Genomic DNA, 19952 nt, shown 5'->3' on the forward strand with positions numbered 1-19952 from the left:
TCCCGCCGCCGGTGCATCATGGGTAGAGCAGGCGCGAGCCTTCTGGAGAGTTTTTTTAACAAACAAAAAAAAAAAAAAAATAGAACAAAGTTCAAAGTGAACTTACCTCACACACACACACACACACACACACACACACACACACACACACACATACTTACACACACACACACACACACACACACATACTTACACACACACACACACACACACACACTCACAGTGAGCACACACACACTCACACTTACACACACACTCACAGTGAGCACACACTCACATACTCACACACACACACACACACACACACTCATACTTACACATACTTACACACACACTCACACTCACACACACACACACACACACACACTTACACTCACAGTGAGCACACACACACACACACACTCACACACACTCACAGTGAGCACACACACACACACTCACACTTACACTCACAGTGAGCACACACACACACACACATACTCACACACACACACTCACACTTACACTCACAGTGAGCACACACACACACACTCACACTCACACACACACACTCACACTTACACACACACTCACACTCACAGTGAGCACACACACACACACACTCACACTTACACACACACTCACACTCAGTGAGCACACACACACACACTCACACTCACAGTGAGCACACTCACACTCACAGTGAGCACACACACACACACTCACATACTCACACACACACACACACTCACACTCACAGTGAGCACACACACACACACACACACACTCAGTGAGCACACACACACACTCACATACTCACACACACTCACACTTACACACACACTCACACTCACAGTGAGCACACTCACACTCACAGTGAGCACACACACACACACACTCACACTCACATACTCACACACACACACACTCACACTCAGTGAGCACACACACACACTCACATACTCACACACACACACACACACACTCACACTTACACACACACTCACACTCACACTCACAGTGAGCACACACACACACTCACATACTCACACACACACACACACTCACACTCACACACTCACAGTGAGCACACACTCACAGTGAGCACACTCACACACACAAACACACACACTCACATACTCATACTTACACACACACTCACATACTCATACTTACACACACACACACACACTCATACTTACACACACGCACACACACACTCACATACTCATACTTGGACACACACACACACACTCATACTTACACACACACACACACACTCACACTCACACTTAAACACACTCACATACTCATACTTAGACACACACACACACACTCATACACACACACACTCACACACTCATACTTAAACACACACTCACACACTCACAGTGAGCACACACTCACATACTCACACTCACACACACACACTCACACACTCATACTTACACACACACTCACACACTCACATACTTACACACACACTCACACACACTCACATACTCATACTTACACACACTCACACACTCGCATACTCACACACACACACACTCTCACACACACTTACACACTCACATACTCATACTTACACACACACTCACACACACTCACACACACACACTCACATACTTACACACACACTCACACACACTCACATACTCATACTTACACACACTCACACACTCGCATACTCACACACACACACACTCTCACACACACTTACACACTCACACACTCATACTTACACACACACTCACACACACACACTCACACACATGCCTGGAGCAGTGGGCAGCCATTGCTGTGGCACCCAAGGGAGCAGAGAGGGTGAAGGGCCTTGTTCAAGAGCCATACAGTGGCAGCTTGTCATCAATAGCCTGGTGCTCTACCTGCTGAGCCACCACTGACCCTGGAGGGACACAACATGAAAAAAATAAAATAAAATAAAACAAATCAACATAAAGGTGCTTCAAATGCACCAAAACTTTTAACACCTTAATTTCTTAAGTGTATATTAAATTGTTGCCAATTAATAATAATTAAAGTGAAATATGTGTTTAATTTATAGTAAAACCCTTAAAAAATTAGACTATTTCCAGTCCTGTAACATGGAAAAAGACGGTGAATAGGAATATAGTGAAGACTGGTGAAGGGCGAACACTCTTACTTTTGAATGTTCAATTGAAAGAAGAGTGAAACCACAATTAAATATTTATTGTTTAAGTTACATTCAGGCAACCATGTTAGTAGAATCCAAAGTGTAGGTAGAAAAGGCAAATCTGACTGCTTAATGTTTTTTCATTATTTTTCTTTAAATTTTTTAATTATTAAAGTTATTATTATAGTATACTGTCTTTTTTCAGAATGGAGACCTGAGGGGTTTTATTAATAAGTTTAAAATTAAAGAAAAGTAAACTTTCAGGTATGTAAAAAAAACTTATTTACATTCGTCTAGGTGCCTTCCATTGCAGTCAGGTGTTTTTTTGCTTTTTCTTTGGCTATTAAATACCATACATGTACAGTAATGTGAAAGTAAGTAAGGAACGTTTCTACTGGTCCATTCATTCAGAATTAGTTACACTGTGTACAGAAGCATCTACAAGGATCAAACCTGGAGAAAACTAAATACAGACAAATATGGAGATGCATGGTTTGCACTGGACAGCAACGATATAGTATATTATATTTTATACTATATATGCATTCATCTATACATAGCTTTAAAACACACTACAGTTTCTACAAAACTTTTTAATGTGCACAAAAAGAGAATTGTGCACATTAAAAAAACAGAATAGTGGAGTGATATTTGCTATAGAGACATGGATCAGTAGAAATACTTTTTAAATACATGGGGAATTGTATTTCTTTATTAATGAATTAATTAATGAATTGATCTGACATGTTGAAATGTGTATAATTGTATAAAAAATAATAAAATTGTACAACATATTAGACAGCAGTGATTAGTAATGATTCGTCAGACATTTTTAAACAGTATCAGGTAATGTGATCAGTTAATGCTGAGTTGTACTGTGTGTCTGTGTGTGTGTGTGTGTGTGTGTGTGTGTGTGTGTGTGTGTGTGAGTGTGTTGACGGCGCAGAGGGGTTAAAGGCAGAGGCCAAATTCCATCTGTGTCCAACACTAACAATGAATATGGGTGTCTTGTCTGGTCAATAGTTCTCAGTAAAAAGTCAGTAAAACTGAGTTGTGATGGAACTTTTATTTTCATACAAAATACATAAATAGAGCATCTGTAGGTGGCTTTAGAGGCAGAAAATATTTGTACACATACAAACACCTTTATGGACACAAATAAGCTGCGGTGATCTCGAAAAACTGCTAGACAAAAATAGGGCAGTTAAGCTGCCGAATGTAAATATACACGTTTGCCTCTCTCAGTCCCTTTGTGATGATGGCAGGAGATCTGAAATATGATAAAAGAAAACTGACTCTTTTTAATCATCCTTTGTTATGCATGTATTTCCCTCAACATTCAAATAGTTCAAGTGATCCATAAAAAGGACCATGACTGCTTATTAGCCATGAGGGTCTACAGCGTACTGCCACTACACACCCGTTTTAGGCACATTCCTCAAAATATTTTTATATATAATTTTTTTTGCAACACCACATGTGCTGGGCAGTTGAAGGACAGCGAACAGTAAGGGAACAGAAATAGAGATCATATGATTTGATGATTTCATATGATTTCAGCATTTCTCCTAAAACATCCCAGGTTAGGTATGAAGTGCTGGTCACTTTCCCAATAGTGAAACATTAAGCAGCAGAAGAGACAGAGATTGGTAATGGACAGCGCATGCATGCGTTTAAAAGGAAAAATAAACTTGCAGTGTGCTGTCTATGGCACCAGCTATTTCTGGAGATTATTTATACATACAGTACTGAGCAAAAGCTTAGGGCACCTATAAAAAAAATTTGACTTGAAAAAGCTGCTTATCTGGGCAGTAAATGTTTATTTTCTCAGTAAAACACTAATATACTATTATAAATACTAAATACATTCCTACAGAAAGTGGTGGTGGTTCTCCATCATTGCGTTCATCATTAGAACATCTCCAAAATTCTCCTCATGGAGTCTAGTATTATTTAGAGCTCTCCAACATCTGGTTTGGTAAATCAGGTGAGTTGCTGTGGATGATAATGATGGAATTGAGCACATCTACGCTGTGCTGGCTGAACTGGAGAGCGTCCAGGAGAAACCTACTTTCTTCAGAATGAGAAGCTCTTGCTCCTTTTTACTGGATTAATGTTTACCAGTATCTGTTCTGATGAGATCTAAAGAGTTGCTAAAGTAAAAACTCTGTTCTTGCTGAGAGAAATGCTTTTAAATAATGAACTTAGGTGCCTAAATCTTCTGCACAGCACTGTATGTGTACAGTATGTGTGTATATTTAATAAAACCAAGCTCAGCTTGTGCTTTTAAGTGGCAGACATGACAGGCAGTAATCACGTCTCTGCTTTTACTGTAGATGTGCAGAGTTCAATGATAAATGCATTATTTCAAACCATGATACATAACGAGCTCAAACAATAATAAGTGTGAAAGTATGAAAGTGTGCAAAGTCCCCTTGGTTTCTGCATTCCAATAAAAACAAACACAAAGAGATATGCTAACTCGATCAGAGAACATTTGTCTCACATGACACAGTTACACAGAATTAATGGGTTAACAAACTAACTTTGGGTTCAACTTAATGCAGCATCCATCTGAGCGAACCTGCTCAGGTGTTCAATTCATGTTGGCCGTAAAATAAAAGCTAATGCCTGAACCCTGCTGTGTAGTACACGTCCTGCCATGTGATTCAAATTCAGCCAACTCGCAATATACTCTCCCTCTGATATGTTTCGCTTTTCCTCATCCCTCAAAGAATACAGCAACGTCTATTTCGTGAGGTAACGCTTACCTAGGTTCAGTGTAATTTCTAGAAGTCTTCCTCTTCTTTTAGCCTTACACATAAATATATAACTGAACAACCGCTGAAACAGGTAAACATTTAAATATATACGAGATTTTGTTTCTCAGAGAAAGTGTTACTATAATAGCAGTGCACATAAGGAACAGACGGCTTCTCAAGGATATCGTAGAGTATCTGGGTAGTGATGCTCTATTGTATATACAGACTGTGCCGTATATATATCTGTGCCGTAGCTGAATGGTCTATGCAGGGGCTGTCCTGAAGGTGCTCCAGGCGTGGAAACAGCGAGTGAAGCAATGAGGTTCGTTTCCTTTGCGCACCAGGCGCAGCTTCCTCGGATTTTCTGCATCCTTGGACCTCATGTGCTGAATGTAGACCTGACATCAGGAAACAGAAAAAATCTCATTAATGCAACATACAGTGGTGCATTTTTGTTAATGAGCTAAACTCTGCAAACATTAAACCTCTAGGGTCGCAAAATGTTCCAGCTGGTCAAATTTGATGTTTCTCAATGTTTCTATCAATATCTTTGTAATAATAAAAAGGTTATATTATGGTTCAAACTTTTCCTGAATCTGTAGTGTGTACTCTTTCGACTGCATCTTATTGTGAGATAATACGTGACTCACTTCCGGAGTTATGAGACTATGAAGAAGGGCTGAGAAACTCATCTGCTGCCTCACTAGTGGATTTGTGTATCATCCGCTCCTGTAATTGGTGGGCTTGTGCATCTGTCTATATTCTGTGTGAAACTGACCAATGGACACTCAGGAAATCACTAAGGACTCCACAATTTTCTGTGCTGGGAATAGAAGACCCAGTACTTTGCAACACAAATGTGATGTGAATGTGGAGCCAGTCAGCAGATACCTACATGATTTAGCCCTCCCACTGAACTGTTCTGTGGCCCAAAGTACGATTCCCTGAGAAAACCGGGCTCGGCCTAGTTTAGTGTATGTGCTCTGTGTCAAACCTTGTCCACGTGGAAAAGCCACCAAACGATAAGTTCGCCCCCATAGTGGAAGAGAGGCCTATGAGTAAAGTAAAGGTGTTATTCAGTCTCACCTGACAAGCCTTCAGACTCAGTTTGATCTCCACTTGACTTGTCTGAGTGCCAACCCACATGTATACCTGTGCAACAAACACAAGCCATCAAGTACCAACCAAGTCTAAGTGCCTTTCATCAAAGATTGTCTGTGTTAAATAAGTATGCATCTTTACTTCTTTGCCATTGTCCAGGAGCATGATGTCGTCATCAGCCAAATCATCCTGGCAGAAGTCGGAACATTTCTCAGACACTGAAAAGTAGCCCTTCTCGTTGGAGCACCTGAACAAGAAAATTATATCAGTTCAGTTTAAAGCAGACAGTTAATATAACCAGGTTACACAATTTAATTCCAGTCCCAACCTGAAAAGCCTGGCGTATTTCATGTACTCTGCATCTTCATCATACGGTTTCTGTGAGCCGATGCCAACCCAAAAGAAGTTTTCTGGTTCCTCTCCCTCATTTATCACCTGTAAAGATTTAAAAAAAAAAGAATATTGCTTTCCAAACATTTCAAGACCTGCTTGCATAAGGCCTTTCTCCAGATTAATGGTTCTGACATGTACCTGCTTGCTGTAGGTATCATCAAACATAGAGTTCATAATGTCCTCTGCCAGTTTAGCTTCATCTGGATCAGCAGCTCTGCCAACCCAGGTGTACACTATTCCCTGATTGTCTGTACTCTCAAATGGCACCTAGAGAGAAAATAAATAACAAAACATCCATTAACAGACGTACAACTGGCTGGTGGAAAGTTTTTTTTAGTGCTAATAAGCCTCAATCAGGAGTCAGAGGCAGCAGTTAAACGACATCATCTAAAACACAAAGGGTTTCGTGTTGTGTTGCCATAGGATAAGTCCTTATAAAAAAAGAAGAAGTATTTTTTAGATTTACCTTTAGAAACAGTCAAAACAGTCAAAACAAAAGCTAGACAAAGCTGACTTTTAGAGGAATTAGGTTTCTAGATAGTCACGGTAACACAGATACACCTGTATCTCAGTTTTACTCTTTTTTACCTTTTGACATAATGTGAATCAGGCAGTTCTTTACATTTTATGATGAATGGACCAATACAACTGCTATTTTACACTGACTACCATTTAGAGTTTTTTCTTTTTATCCATTTTTTTATACTTATATATCTATTCCTGAAAAGTTGCTATTTAGAAATACAAGGCTTTCACAGACTTATGATACATAATAATGGGTTTAGCAAAGCCTGATTATGGCTAGGAGCTATATCTTCACAGTCTCTAGAACAAATACCCAGAGCATTACCTTCAGAATGAAGCAGAACTCAGAGTTCAGATTACTGGAATCTGTGGGAATCTGGATGGTTCTACAGAAAGAAGAAAGGTGTTAACTCTTCTACATTGAAATAGAGCCTTAATATGTGGCATTAAAAACCATCTTGCCATATGTATGTAATATAGTTACCTGGTGCAGAGCGCACTGCCATTTGTTCTGATATGGTACAGACTAGGCTGCACATTGTCCACTTTAAGCTTCCTCTTCCCTTTGTGGATAATGAACTTCCTCTTGAAGTGTGACAAGAACTTGAGGTTCTCCTGCTGCTGAGTCATCCTCACAACCTGAGATATGTGCATCACAAAAAATATATAAACATATAGTTTTATATATTTTACTTTATCTAAAATCTCTATTATTTATATAGCTCTTAAGCATTAAGCACTAAGCACCAAATAAGTACAAATAAATACAAACAAAAATAATTACTGAGAAAATCTCCAGGTATTTTCTTTTGCACAACAGAATGTCTCAACAACTTCCCAATGCAACAAATAAAGCATACCTCCAGTTTGCCAGGAAAGAGGCTCTCAAACTTCTTCTGCAAGCTAAATGTGAATGTAAGCCATCCCATGTTGGAGGCCTCACGACCTTGCCAGAAGTAAACCACACACTGGAAGTCCTCTTCAGGCTGCTTGTCCTCATCCTCTTCTTCCTCAGCCTTCTCCTTCTCCTTCTCCTTCCCTTTGTCCTCCTCATACTCCACCGGCACCCAGTACCTGCAGAGCATTGCACAGACAACGATATGTCAGTGACAACATTAAAATGTCACCACATCAAATGAGTTTTAAATAACCTATTAATTATGTTTTCAGGGCTGTGTTAGGACCAATGCACATGCAAACCGTAAACTATATGCTTAAATGTTTGTGGACACCCCTTCAGCTACTTTAAGTTGAACCCACTGCTGACAGTAGAGAATACTGCCAATAGAACAGCCCCCTCTGGAGCAGATAAATCTATTGGCCAGGCATGGGCAAGAGGGGTATAAAGCCCCCCAGCACGGAGCTGTAAAGCAGTGAAACTCAGCTCTCTGGAACGATGGCGTTCCATCCAAAACTTTGGGATGAGTCGAGGAGTTAGGGATGAGATGGGACGGTGATGATCCAACACCATGACCCCACTAACGCTCTTGTTGTTGAATGCAATCAAATCCTCACAGTAATGCAATCCAAAATCTAGTAGAAAGTCTCTCCCTGAACAGTAGAGACAGTTACTCCAGCAAAAGCAGGATCAACTTCTTTTTAATTTTCTTGATTTCAAAAGAAATCATGAATGAGCAGATGTCCCAATAGTTTTGTCCATACAGTGTGCTATGAGAAAACCACTTACATTTATCATATGTGATAATTGATATTTAGATCCAGAGATATGAGGATCACAAGCAGAATATTGGTCAAACATTTTTTGGGCAGATTTTGGCCTCAATTGTTAAATACACTAACAGTATCACAGCAACGTGAGGTCAGCATACTTTCAGACTACTGTTTTTATCAAGTATAACATTAATAAAGAGGAAAATGAAAGAGAAACAAATGATAAAGAAAGACCCAAAATATCAAAGTTTAACTTGCCTGCAAAGGAACACATAGCAGTCCTGTGTGTGGAAGTGTCCAAACTCTTCCTCCGGCAGTCGGGCAAACTTCTTCCCTTCCAATACAAATCCCTCCATTCCATCCAGATCCTCATTCCATTCCTCCATCATCTGCTCAGCCTGTAGAAAGGTTATGGTGAGGCTTAACTCATGCAGTAAATATGTTTAACTCACACTCTTTAAACCACCTCAATCAGTCTGTCCAAATACTGCTTTATCAACTCCTTCTGAACATTAAGGGAACACACACACACTCTGACAAGGTCAGTCTTTCTACGCTGTAACTATAAGACCAGCTGCCATAATTATATACATACGCATACACACACACACAAAAAATGTAGAAAGATTGACCTTGTCAGTGTGTTTGCTTTCTAAAAGATACTGCATTAAGGATTTATAATCCTTCCTAAGCATGAGTACATTTGAGACAATCAATTATCATCTACGAGCCCACGTGAAACGTAATCAACTTCATGAAAGGAGTTATGAACAAGCTTATTATAAGGGCGCTGTTATGTAAGATCACCTCCGACAGGGGCATGGGCGGCTGCCTGGGCAGGAACAGAGCAGTCAGGTCTGCCTTCATCTGGTCCTTCTTCTCAGCGTCCTTTTTCACCTTTCCAGACAGGCCATCAGCCTGCTTCACACTCTCTGCATTTCGAGTGTAGTCCACTCTTAACACGTCGTCCCAGTTCTTGAACTTGGCTTTAAAGACCTATTGAGAAAATATGGAGGTATGATAAGGTTAACAACTCTAGTCTACAGTCCACGACGGAGTCAAAGGGAAGAAACACAGAACTCTCGTAATAACAAACAATAGAAGAACAAAATAGACCAACAGGAAGTGCACCAACCTGGCATTCTGTGCCTTCAAGGTTTCGGATGACCACAGCATGTTTTGGTCGATGGAGCATGCCACACAGCTCCTGACCCAATTTCAGGGCCGCTGCTCTTACAAGACGAGGGGACTTGCGTCCAATCCAAATGAAGACTTCAGACCAGCAGTCCAGTAAATACACACCTTTAGTGTCCAGAAGGCTTTGGATCTGCAAATGCATGACATTACTATGAGTAGTACATTAAATGGATGGTCACTGGATCTGTCAGTTTCAGGATAAGACCAAGCCACACAAAAATGTAAACGCACCCAAGACGCATTTAAAACAGATATAAAGCTGATCACTTAAAACGCTTCAGGAGATGGTCTGAGAAAGATCTAAGCTACATATTATATCAGCGTAAACGCATCTGTCCAGCAACCAAAACCCCTCCCAGTACAACCAAAACCCCAGCAATAATTGCATATTCCGTCCAACACAGCAACTGGATTTCAGTTCATCAGTTCAGTTTCATCTAATCTGAGACACATTTGACTTTTGGCATGTGGCTAAAAGACTACTCATTTGAAGTGACCAGGCATAAATGTGGTATAAAACAAGTGATCATAGCTGCCAATAATTGTGCTGAAAATTTCACATACCAGTCTGAGCTCTGGGAGCACATCTAGTTTAATCTTGTCCTTGTGCTCAACTGAAAGCTTGTAGTTGATCTGGGGGAGTTCAAGATATCCCAGGCCCAGTCCAACCTACAACCAACATAACATAAAATGTTAGTTTTTATTTAAAAACCTAACTATAAAGAGGTTAAAAAAAGAAAAAACATTAGGCCCTGGCCTTGTAGAGTTTAGGTCGAACTGGAGAAAAGTCATCAGGAACGTGTTTCTTGATTTCCTCAGGCTGTCCCCCAAGAACTTCCCAAAATTCTGGAGGTTCCTGATTCTGCATCAGTGAAGTGATCTCTGCTTTGCCCTTCCTCTCATTCTTGTTTATCTTCTCTGCAAACAGCCTGTCAGTAGGATCAGTAGCATTACAGGTTAAACTGAATCACAAGAAGTAGTACAAACTTCTTCTTCAACAGGTTCAAATCTTGCACAATACCTGGCTTTTGTAGTACTGCTTAGTGTGGCATTGGCTCCCCTCCATACGTAGATTTCAAGACCAGTATCCAGTAAGAACACAAATCTGATAAGAGAGTGAAAATGGCATTTTGAATCCATGACATTACTCATATTGTTATGGGTCAGGCAGATTACAGGTGACCTTGGACTCACCGTGGATCAAGGGAAGCTGCCTTCAGAGGTACAGATTCCAATCTGATGTTCTTCTTCCCATACACACGGTAAAGTCTACCCATTGAAATTATAAAACAAACAACAAACAAATAGGTTAAATTATTAGTGTGATAAATTAAAGAAATTAGTAATAAATTAGTCTGTCAGACTCTACAGAAACTAAGAATCAGCTGAAAGGCTAATGAGCTAATTAGGAAAAAACTATTGAAATATTGTGCTGATATTTAATATATTTTAAATATATATTAATAATTTAACAATTCCTACACAAAACAAACACTATGTGAATTTGATATTTAATAAACTATTAAAACATCTAGAATTCATCATGGAAAAGATAATAAATTGCTAAATCTGTAATTTAAAATAAATAAATTAAAAAATGGAAACCCACAGCATTTACATTTGGAAAGCTTTTTTTAAAAAAATGCTAAAATGTAAAAAGAGCCCTTTTATACAATATTAAAACAATAAAAATCCAATCAAATAGTCCCAGGGTTAGATAACCCACACTAGCTAATAGTTCCTGTTGTTGAGGTTCCTTACCTGGTCGAGTATTGTGTATCTTCTACAGTATAGAATCCACTGGCACTTCCACCTTCGATGTAGGATATTTCATTGTCAAATACCTGAAGTAACACAGAGCAGGTTGAAGCAGTCAAACAACTAAGGAGGGCTTTTTATTAAATATGGTTTTCAGTGTGGTTTTAATGAGTGGATGATCCACTTACTGCACTAAATTCATCACTTTCATCTCCCATTTCCTCTCTGATAGTCCTACATTCAGCACCCAGATAATTGCGAAGATTGACAGCATGGATAGCAGAGCCTGCTTTCTTATCCAAGGTGGCTTCCTGACCGATCCAGTAAAAGATCTTCCAGTTCAAGGCTCCGTTGTCATCTAGAAACGTCTGAAAAAGGACAAGAGAAAAAAACAAGGAGTAGACATGTTTATTAGGGATGTGGATTGGGACTAAAGGTTCATAGTCAGGGAACAACAAGACTTAAACATGTAATTTGTTACCAAAAAACAAACAACACACAAATAAACTAAAAATAGACTTTCAGCAAAATTAAAATAGCAATACTGTATTGTATGTTATAAACAGTATGTGAATTTGGCTGAGGTGAAAATGCTCCTTTAACAAGCCTATTAAAATGTATAATTTATAATTTATTCTGCCTCAGAATCAAACAGGCTGATTTTCCTTTTACTGAGGGCTCGTGGGAAGGGAAAGAAAACAAACAAAGAAACAAACAACAAAACACCAGTGAAAGCTGGCTGAATCCACAGATTAGAGCACAGTTTTAACACTCTAAATGTTAAACACTGTAATTACTCTTTTTGGATAGGTGTTACTGTCCCCTCATCCATTGAGTACTATGTGCTCTTGGTAAGCTACAGAGATTGTACTTGGTTAGCTTTTAGCCATGCCCTTAATAGGGCTTTCACTAATGGGTTGGGTTTCTGTTTATTTTTGGGGGGCATAAATATAACAAGTCAAGACTTTATTCAACAGTACAGGGATTTGACAGATTTTGGAATTGGTTCATTTTCCAGCTTTATTTTGGTAACATTTGATTTTTTTGTTAAAGGAGGACACACCAGTGTTAACTGAGGTTAATTTTTGTCACTTCCATGTACCTCATTACAAGAACCCACATTATTTAACTATGCCAGAGGAAGTTTGGCTTTCTAGGGTCAGTTTAATAGGTGCCTGTACTGCTGTTAAGAACATAAAAACTAATATTTGTGTCAAATTAGTAACAGAGACTTTGCTTTTGGAGAGGTAGTGATAAGAGCCAACACTACTTACCAGGGCTGGGTTTCCCAAAAGCATCCTAGCCTAAGATGATTTGTAAACGGTCACATTAGCTTAACCCTACCAGTTAAAACGGTCTTAACAATAAGATGTGCTTGGGAACCTGGGTCTAGGACTGTGCTGAAAGCTAATATGAAGGTCTTTTGGGTTCAGCACGTAGGATACTGTACCAACATGAGAGAAATACATATTCCAAACCAAGCTAACATGACCTAGAGTAGTTAAAGTTACCGCTCTAGAACTTACGCTCAGCACTTGTGTACCTGCAAAACTGATATTTTACTGTTCTTTAAAAACATAAAATTGCCATTGTGCCTGTGCATTTTCTCCACCTTCCCAATAACAAACCTGAATCGTGGTTTCTGGATTCAAATGCTTGCACCTAGAACAATCAGCTGAATACTCAAGTACTCATGCACATCCCTAGTAAAAATGCATGCAAAACCGTCTGTCCAGAAATGTTCCAAAGCATTCATACAAACCTGTGACTGAATTAGTAGCCTAATGGGGTAAACCTGTAATTCAGAGCCATAATCTGAACCAGAAGATAAACAGAAATCAAACCTTCAGGATGATGTAACAGTCTGCCTCGTAGAACTTCCCTTGGAAAGCCTCATCCACCTGCACAGGCAAAAAGTTCTCTATCTGCCACACGGCGACACCAGGAATGTGGCCCACATCTTCCGTGAAAAACTCGGAATAGTCGAGCGGAGGCTTCTCAAGGTTCTTGTCCCATCGCTTGGACTTCAGGTCAGAGTACTTCATATCGCCATTCTCCTGATAGTGGAAAAGCAGAGAGTCCTGAAGTGTGTGTGTGTGTATATGCGTGTGTGTGAGATTCAACACAACAACTGAGTCGCTTCTCTCACCTCAATGGACTTGTTCTTTTCCTGGGCCACATCAGACATGCCTTTCAGCACCTGTTTAGCCTGGTCATCCTGTGAGGAATCCTTCCTTCGCCTTAACCTCATCTTCCTGGCCATTGGATCTCTTGGACTGTTGCCTGTAGACACAGCAGAGTTCAGGCATTTTATTAACACAAGCCAACACTTACGCAGCCTTCCAGAGAATTTCAACAGTACTGGAATACTGCCATTATGTCTGTTTATGTGTAACAGCGAGTGTCCTACACAGATTAGGAGCATTATATCAACAACCCTGAAACAGGAGGCCATTACAATAACAATAACAAATCACTGTTTACTCCACCTCCACCAGCTGCAGCCACGGTGGCTGGTGACGCTCCAGCTAATCGCAGCTGGTTCTGCAAAGAGAAGTCTATGTTGTACCACTCAGCTGCCCTGTCCACAGGCTTGGGGGGCATAACCAGGTTTGGATTCTCTCGAACATCTAAAACCTATGATTAAAATATGAACATGAGCACTCGTTGTAATTCAGCATTTAAATGGCAACCAACTTCAAGTTCAAGCACAGTTTTTGACCTTACTTCTAAATCAGAGAGGAAATGGATAGCCTCTGGTAAAGTTACCAGCCGGTTTTTATTCAAGACCAGCTTCTTCAATTTCCCACACCTAAAAAAAAAAAAACAAAACACAAAGGAATCAACAATGATAGATCAAATCACACTAAATATCACATTTCCAAATCACCACTGACAAACCGTAGGTTCCCACCTGCAGAGCCCCTCTGGAATCAGCTCCAAATTATTGTTGGCTGCCATGAATTCCACCAAGCTGGACAGCTTCCCAACACCAGACGGCACGCCATCAAAATCAAGCTTGTTCGAGTTCAAATACAGCTTCTTCAGTTTGGACAACTTGCAAATGGCAGACTGCAAAACAATGAATTGGACAGTTAGTAAGGGAGAAATACCAGCTGGATCCAAATTTCTAGACTCACATTCGGGAACGGGTCGGCTCAGGATACACAGTTATTTGAGTGTCAGTTCAAGCAAGATGAAAATGGAGATGCCCTTAGCGTGTGTTTATACTTGTGAGCTATGGTCAGATTAAAACGACACTGGCGTGATTGCTCCGTTGGTGCAGTTAATTGGAGTAAGCGTAACCATGGCCTTTTCAACTATGGTGCACACCAAACAAGTGGGCTGAGACCAGCTGACCAGGTGAGTCTCGTCTGTTTCTAAATAAACACTGGTGCGGTTCATTTGAAGTAGGAACAGAATACGGACCAAATGCAGGACCAAAGTTGTGCACGTGCACGTCTTCAACCCTGCCTGTTCGCCCCACTATCGTCATGCCATCCACCTCTCCCCTAAACGGTTGAGTCTCCATGCAGACCTGCCCACGTTTCTGTTGTCTGTCTGACACTTTTGTTAAGCGGGGCTGTGTCCCAAACCACACACCAACACACAATGTTTCAAAACTAGCCACCACTAAACCAGCAGTAATTGGTGTAGTTGCCTCAGTAAATATGTGTGACAGTTGGGATGCGGCCACAGTAGTGTTACGTATGTATTTACAGATTTAACATACGTCGTTCCCTGAACACATGAGCATGTGTACATTATTAAAATCCAAATTGTGGTTTAATACTGATATCTAGACGATGTGATTTAATAAAATTATTAGTGCTTAATAAGGGTACATATTTTGTTTTTTCCCCCCGCTAGCTATTAAACTGACCTGCGGACACACCCGCCTCATGCAGACCTCTGCTTGCAGCCTTCTGTCATACAATACACCCATAGTACTCTCACTACTGGAGGCTTGGTGGCCAGTCTGTTTTCATGGTGACGTTCACACAGCGACAAAGTCTAACTCTGGGTTGTCAGTGACAACAGAACACAGTCTCTGTTTGTGAAGAAAAGCATTACATGTAATTACTTACTGGCAAGGAAGTGAGCTGATTCCTGGACAGATTTAGAGTCTCCAGCTGGGTCCACTGGTCTATGCACAGTGACAGCTCTGAAATCTGGTTGCTACTCAGATTAAGGCGCTTTAAACTGGCCAAAGAATACAGGCATTCTGGCACCCGAGTGAGATCATTGCAGGACAGATCCACATCTGTATGAATAACATGATCATTAACTCTCACACAGTCCTGGGATAACACAACCCAATGGTAATAAATCTATCGTCTTTCACACAGGGAGTACCCAGGAGATTGGCTTTGCTTCTAGTACCTGCGAGATTAGTGAGTCCTTCGAGACTTGTTGGCATGTTGCTTTGAGTCCGCTGTGTGTTCCTTAAATGGAGAGTTTGAAGGGCTACCATCGCAGGTAACTGCCTGTACAGACACAGAATACAACCGTTTGTCCAGACCTCAGCAGTCACTAAGAAAACAATGAGGTCATCAACTGAATCACACACTACATTAACTGCAAGAGAGGTTGAAGGTCAGATTTACCTTAATTGTGCATGCATGAGGGGATTATTGTTGAGAATGAGGGTCTGCAAATGAACCAAACGTCTCATCTGAGGGGGAAGGCTATCCAGCTTATTGTCACCCAGGTCCAGGTACAGCAGATCAGTCAAGTTAATGAACAGCTGATTTGGTATGTTATCAATGCTGAAAAGGAGCACAGAACAAGACAAATGAGACACCACGGACAAACAAAATCCTCAGAACACATCGATCACCATCACTAAAAACAATGTACCGTCCTCCTGACCACACCTGCACAAAGGTATACCTGTTATGGCTGAGATTAAGGACCAACATGTTTCTGGAATTCTCCAAATCCCTTGGAATTTCACTTAGTTGGTTGAAGCTCAGGTCCTAGGGAAGGACAGTAGTATTACACTTCTCATTTTATTGTGAAATCAGTTAGAAAATCTTGGTGGGCAGGATTTCAAATAGTAGAATAAACATACCAATACTGAGAGGTCGTCCAGCTGAAAGATATCATCTGGAACTCCAGAGTTCTTAAGGTTGTTCGCTCTGGCCACAACTGCCTAAACACAGGATTAAAATACATGTAAGCACCACATGAATACAGGACCACAAGCTAAAAGCTCTGTATTACTGCAGTGTAATTTACCCTCAGGTTCGGAAGGCTTGACAGCTCTCCATGTAGCGTCGTAAGACTGTTGTGGCTTACTGACAAATGCTCCTGTTTTCAAATATTAAAAGATAAAAGTAAGTGGACATGGATGGCATTTTACTTTGCTAGATTTGAGGTGGGCAGTCTGCTCTGCAGTGGAGTTTCTGTTGTATTTTAATTTTAAGACTTGGCCTACAGAAGCAAACAGTGATCAAATCAAATCAAATCAAATTTTATTTGTCACATACATAGTCATACACAGTATAACTTGCAGTGAAATGCTTTTATGACAGTCTGCCCACATCAAAGCTATACAATAAAGATCTACATTTAAACTTAACCTTTAAACTAAACCTTAACTTAATGAAGTAAAGTGCAAAAGTGCAAAAGAAAAATAAAATAAAAGAATAAAAATAGAATAAGTTACATTTAAGTTAAAAAATAAAATATAAAATATGAAAATATAGAAATAAAAGCAAAAAGATAAAAATACAAATATATATACACAGATGAAATAGTGCGTGTCTGTTTGTGTGTATATATATATATATATATATATATATATATATGTATACATATGTACATATTTATCTGTATGTGAGTGTATGTGTGAGTTAAGAAGAAATATTTTCGTTATTGTCCGTAGTGTGTTTTCCGCGAGCCATGGTTGTGTATTGTCGTGAGTGAGGGTCCAGTTTGTGTATGTAGATATTTTAATTTAGTGTCCTAGTCTCCACAAGAAGCGACACCGAGGAAAGCGAGCCGGCGCCAGAGACAGACTGAGAGCCAGGGCACACAGGGCACACAGGGCACACAGGGCACACAGGGCACACAGGGCACCTCTGCACACAAGGAATCACAAATTCACACATGAAAGACACAACCTAGGCCTACAAACACTCAGGAAACCCTCACCAACTTCTGGAGCGCGGACAGCTCTTCTGGAAGATAGCAAAGCCCAGTTCTGTTGAGTTTGAGCCATCGGAGGCTGGTCATGGATTTGACATGTTCTGGGAAGTAGCCCCCCTGGAGAAAAATGACAAAAGACGATGACAACCATGCTGACAGCTCCTGCTTATTACTCATCAAGTCAAAATGTCTGGTGAGGACGAGTGTCTTCAGACTGGCATGGAAACAGATCACAACATACCAGCTAACGTTAAAAGAAAAGAAAAAAGGGCTAAAACCTTAAACTTATGGCTTCATGACACAAAGTCTAACAGCCTTTGTTTTTTTAGCTCAATTAACAAATGACAGCTTAAACCAGAGAATAATTACTGGCACAAATGGAGGTAGGATAGCTAGCTAGCTAGGATAGCTAACGTTAGCTGATGTGTCAACAACAGCAGCTTGACAGCTGAGTGTCTAACGTTAGCTAACATTAGCTAGCTAGTGCTAGCTAGCTATCTAACTAGTAGCTATAGCTGGATAAGGGGATAAGAGGGTGTTGACAGCTGGCAGTGTTTTGTGGGCTTGGAGAATTAGAAAGCTAGCTATCCTATAGCTACAAGCAGAGCCACCGTTGGCTACAACATAAGGCAGCTAGCTTGCTAGTGTAGCTAGATAGATAGCTAGCTAGCTAACACAACATAAACACTGCACAGATCTACACAAGCTTGACCAACAGCCTATCTAGCTTAATATACACCCTTCTTTGTTAGAGTTAGCTAGCTAGTTAGCTATCTAACTAACACTGACAAGAAGCTGGGTGTGAGCTAGCTAGCTAGATAGCTAACTGGCTAACGCCCAGTGACTTGTAGCTAGCTAGCTAGATAGCCATACTGCTGGCTAATGAGTTAGCTAGTGCTAGCGGTTCCCCCCGATTCATCAGTCCAGGGTTTCCACTTTTAAACAACAGTTTAAAAAGACTCTGTTCTGATAAATTAAGTTAATAATAGCTAAGTTTTACACTTACTTTAAAATCGTTTCCACTCAAGTCTACCCCCCTGATAAAGGGGAGAACTCCGGTTGCAGCCATTTCTAATTCAGGATGTAGCAGCCAGCCTCTATTTCGGGCTGAGAGCAAGTGTGTGTGTGTGTGTGTGTGTGTGTGTGTGTGTGTGAGACCACAGCAGCCGGTGTGTGAGCAACCCCACCCTCCTAAGTTAACTTGGCACAGCCCACAGACTTCACTGAGCCTTATCTGGGAAGGAGAGATTAAAAGCACATTCTTCTTTGGTTTAAGTCCAGGTGAAGCTTAGACCACCCATTAGGCCCCCATACACCGATCAGCCACAACATTAGTACCACTGAGGTTATTATCTTCCTCAACAGTGGCATCTGTCAAGAGCTGGCTCCATCAGTGAGCAGCCAGTCATTTTTTTTTCCCTCATAAAAGCATAAGCATATAAATCTGAGCCACGTTGGCAAGGGTCAAAATATCCCCAAAACACCAGGCAGGTCTTGTGGGGTGTTCCTGGAATGTGCTGGTCAGCACATACCAAAAGTGATCAAAGGAAGGACAACCGGGGAACCGGTGACAGGATCATGGGCACCTATGGCTTATTGATACGATCAATGAAGGCTCCACCTCACAAGTTACAGGACTTAAAGGATCTGCTGCTAACAGCTTGGTGCCAGATACCCCAGCAGGACACCTTCAGAGGGCTTGTGGAGCCATGCTTTGAGTGGTATCAAAGGGGCCTACTATTTGTCAGGTGGTGGTAATGTTATATGGACCCATAGAGATGTTCTAGTACCATTTTCTTACGATTGCAACTTATTTCAAAAAGTGTCAGGGTAGAAAAATAATATTAAGAGGCATACTTTGTTCCCTTGGTCTAAAGGAGAACATTTATTAAAGCATAGAAATTATATTTGTTTGTTTGTGCTGTGCGGGCCAACCTAAGGCAGATGGGTTCCTCAGACTGAGTCTTGGTTTCTCCCAACGTTTCTTCCTGTTAGTATGAGGGAGTTTTTCCTTAACACTGTCACAGCCACCTCCATTGTGGTGCTTGCTCATAAGAGGCGTGGACCTGGATCTCTGTAAAACGCTTTGTGACAACGTTTGTTGTGAAAGGAGCTATATAAATAATGTTTACACTGAATTTAAGCTTCTAAATGATATTTCTCCTTACCTTCATACAATAAAAACATGCTATTTTAGGAAAAGTTTCATTATCTTGAGGAAACAAGAAAGTAAATTGGGGTCACAAGTAAAAAAT

General features: G+C 40.5%; 1 protein-coding gene across 1 annotated transcript; it reads right to left on the reverse strand.

The window, feature by feature from the left end:
* Positions 1 to 3184: 3184 nt before the first annotated feature.
* Positions 3185 to 18834, reverse strand: flii (FLII actin remodeling protein). The gene is made up of 30 exons (XM_072676340.1): positions 18704 to 18834; positions 17704 to 17814; positions 16786 to 16857; positions 16619 to 16699; positions 16438 to 16523; positions 16152 to 16313; positions 15928 to 16031; positions 15633 to 15808; positions 14459 to 14616; positions 14272 to 14356; positions 14034 to 14181; positions 13694 to 13827; positions 13389 to 13601; positions 11733 to 11912; positions 11548 to 11630; positions 10981 to 11055; positions 10808 to 10891; positions 10544 to 10715; positions 10351 to 10455; positions 9725 to 9916; positions 9397 to 9585; positions 8848 to 8987; positions 7779 to 7992; positions 7403 to 7557; positions 7244 to 7304; positions 6532 to 6660; positions 6329 to 6435; positions 6142 to 6247; positions 5986 to 6051; positions 3185 to 5297 (listed from the first exon to the last, which is right to left on the reverse strand). The coding sequence occupies exons 1-30, from the start codon at positions 18764 to 18766 to the stop codon at positions 5163 to 5165; spliced, it is 3786 nt and encodes a 1261-aa protein (XP_072532441.1). The 5' UTR covers positions 18767 to 18834; the 3' UTR covers positions 3185 to 5162.
* Positions 18835 to 19952: the final 1118 nt, after the last annotated feature.

This window comes from Salminus brasiliensis, chromosome 3, assembly GCF_030463535.1.
Source record: "Salminus brasiliensis chromosome 3, fSalBra1.hap2, whole genome shotgun sequence".
Taxonomy (NCBI): domain Eukaryota; kingdom Metazoa; phylum Chordata; class Actinopteri; order Characiformes; family Bryconidae; genus Salminus; species Salminus brasiliensis.

What these genes read in the sequence shown, in the direction of transcription:
- flii (XM_072676340.1), bottom strand. Translation starts at nt 18,766, where the DNA reads ATGGCTGCAACCGGAGTTCTCCCCTTTATCAGGGGGGTAGACTTGAGT. An exon ending in AGCAGTACTACAAAAGCCAG is followed by an intron (nt 10,716 to 10,807) that starts GTATTGTGCAAG and finishes TCCTACTGACAG; the next exon opens with GCTGTTTGCAGAGAAGATAA. An exon ending in AGTTCTGCTTCATTCTGAAG is followed by an intron (nt 6,661 to 7,243) that starts GTAATGCTCTGG and finishes TTTTCTCTCTAG; the next exon opens with GTGCCATTTGAGAGTACAGA.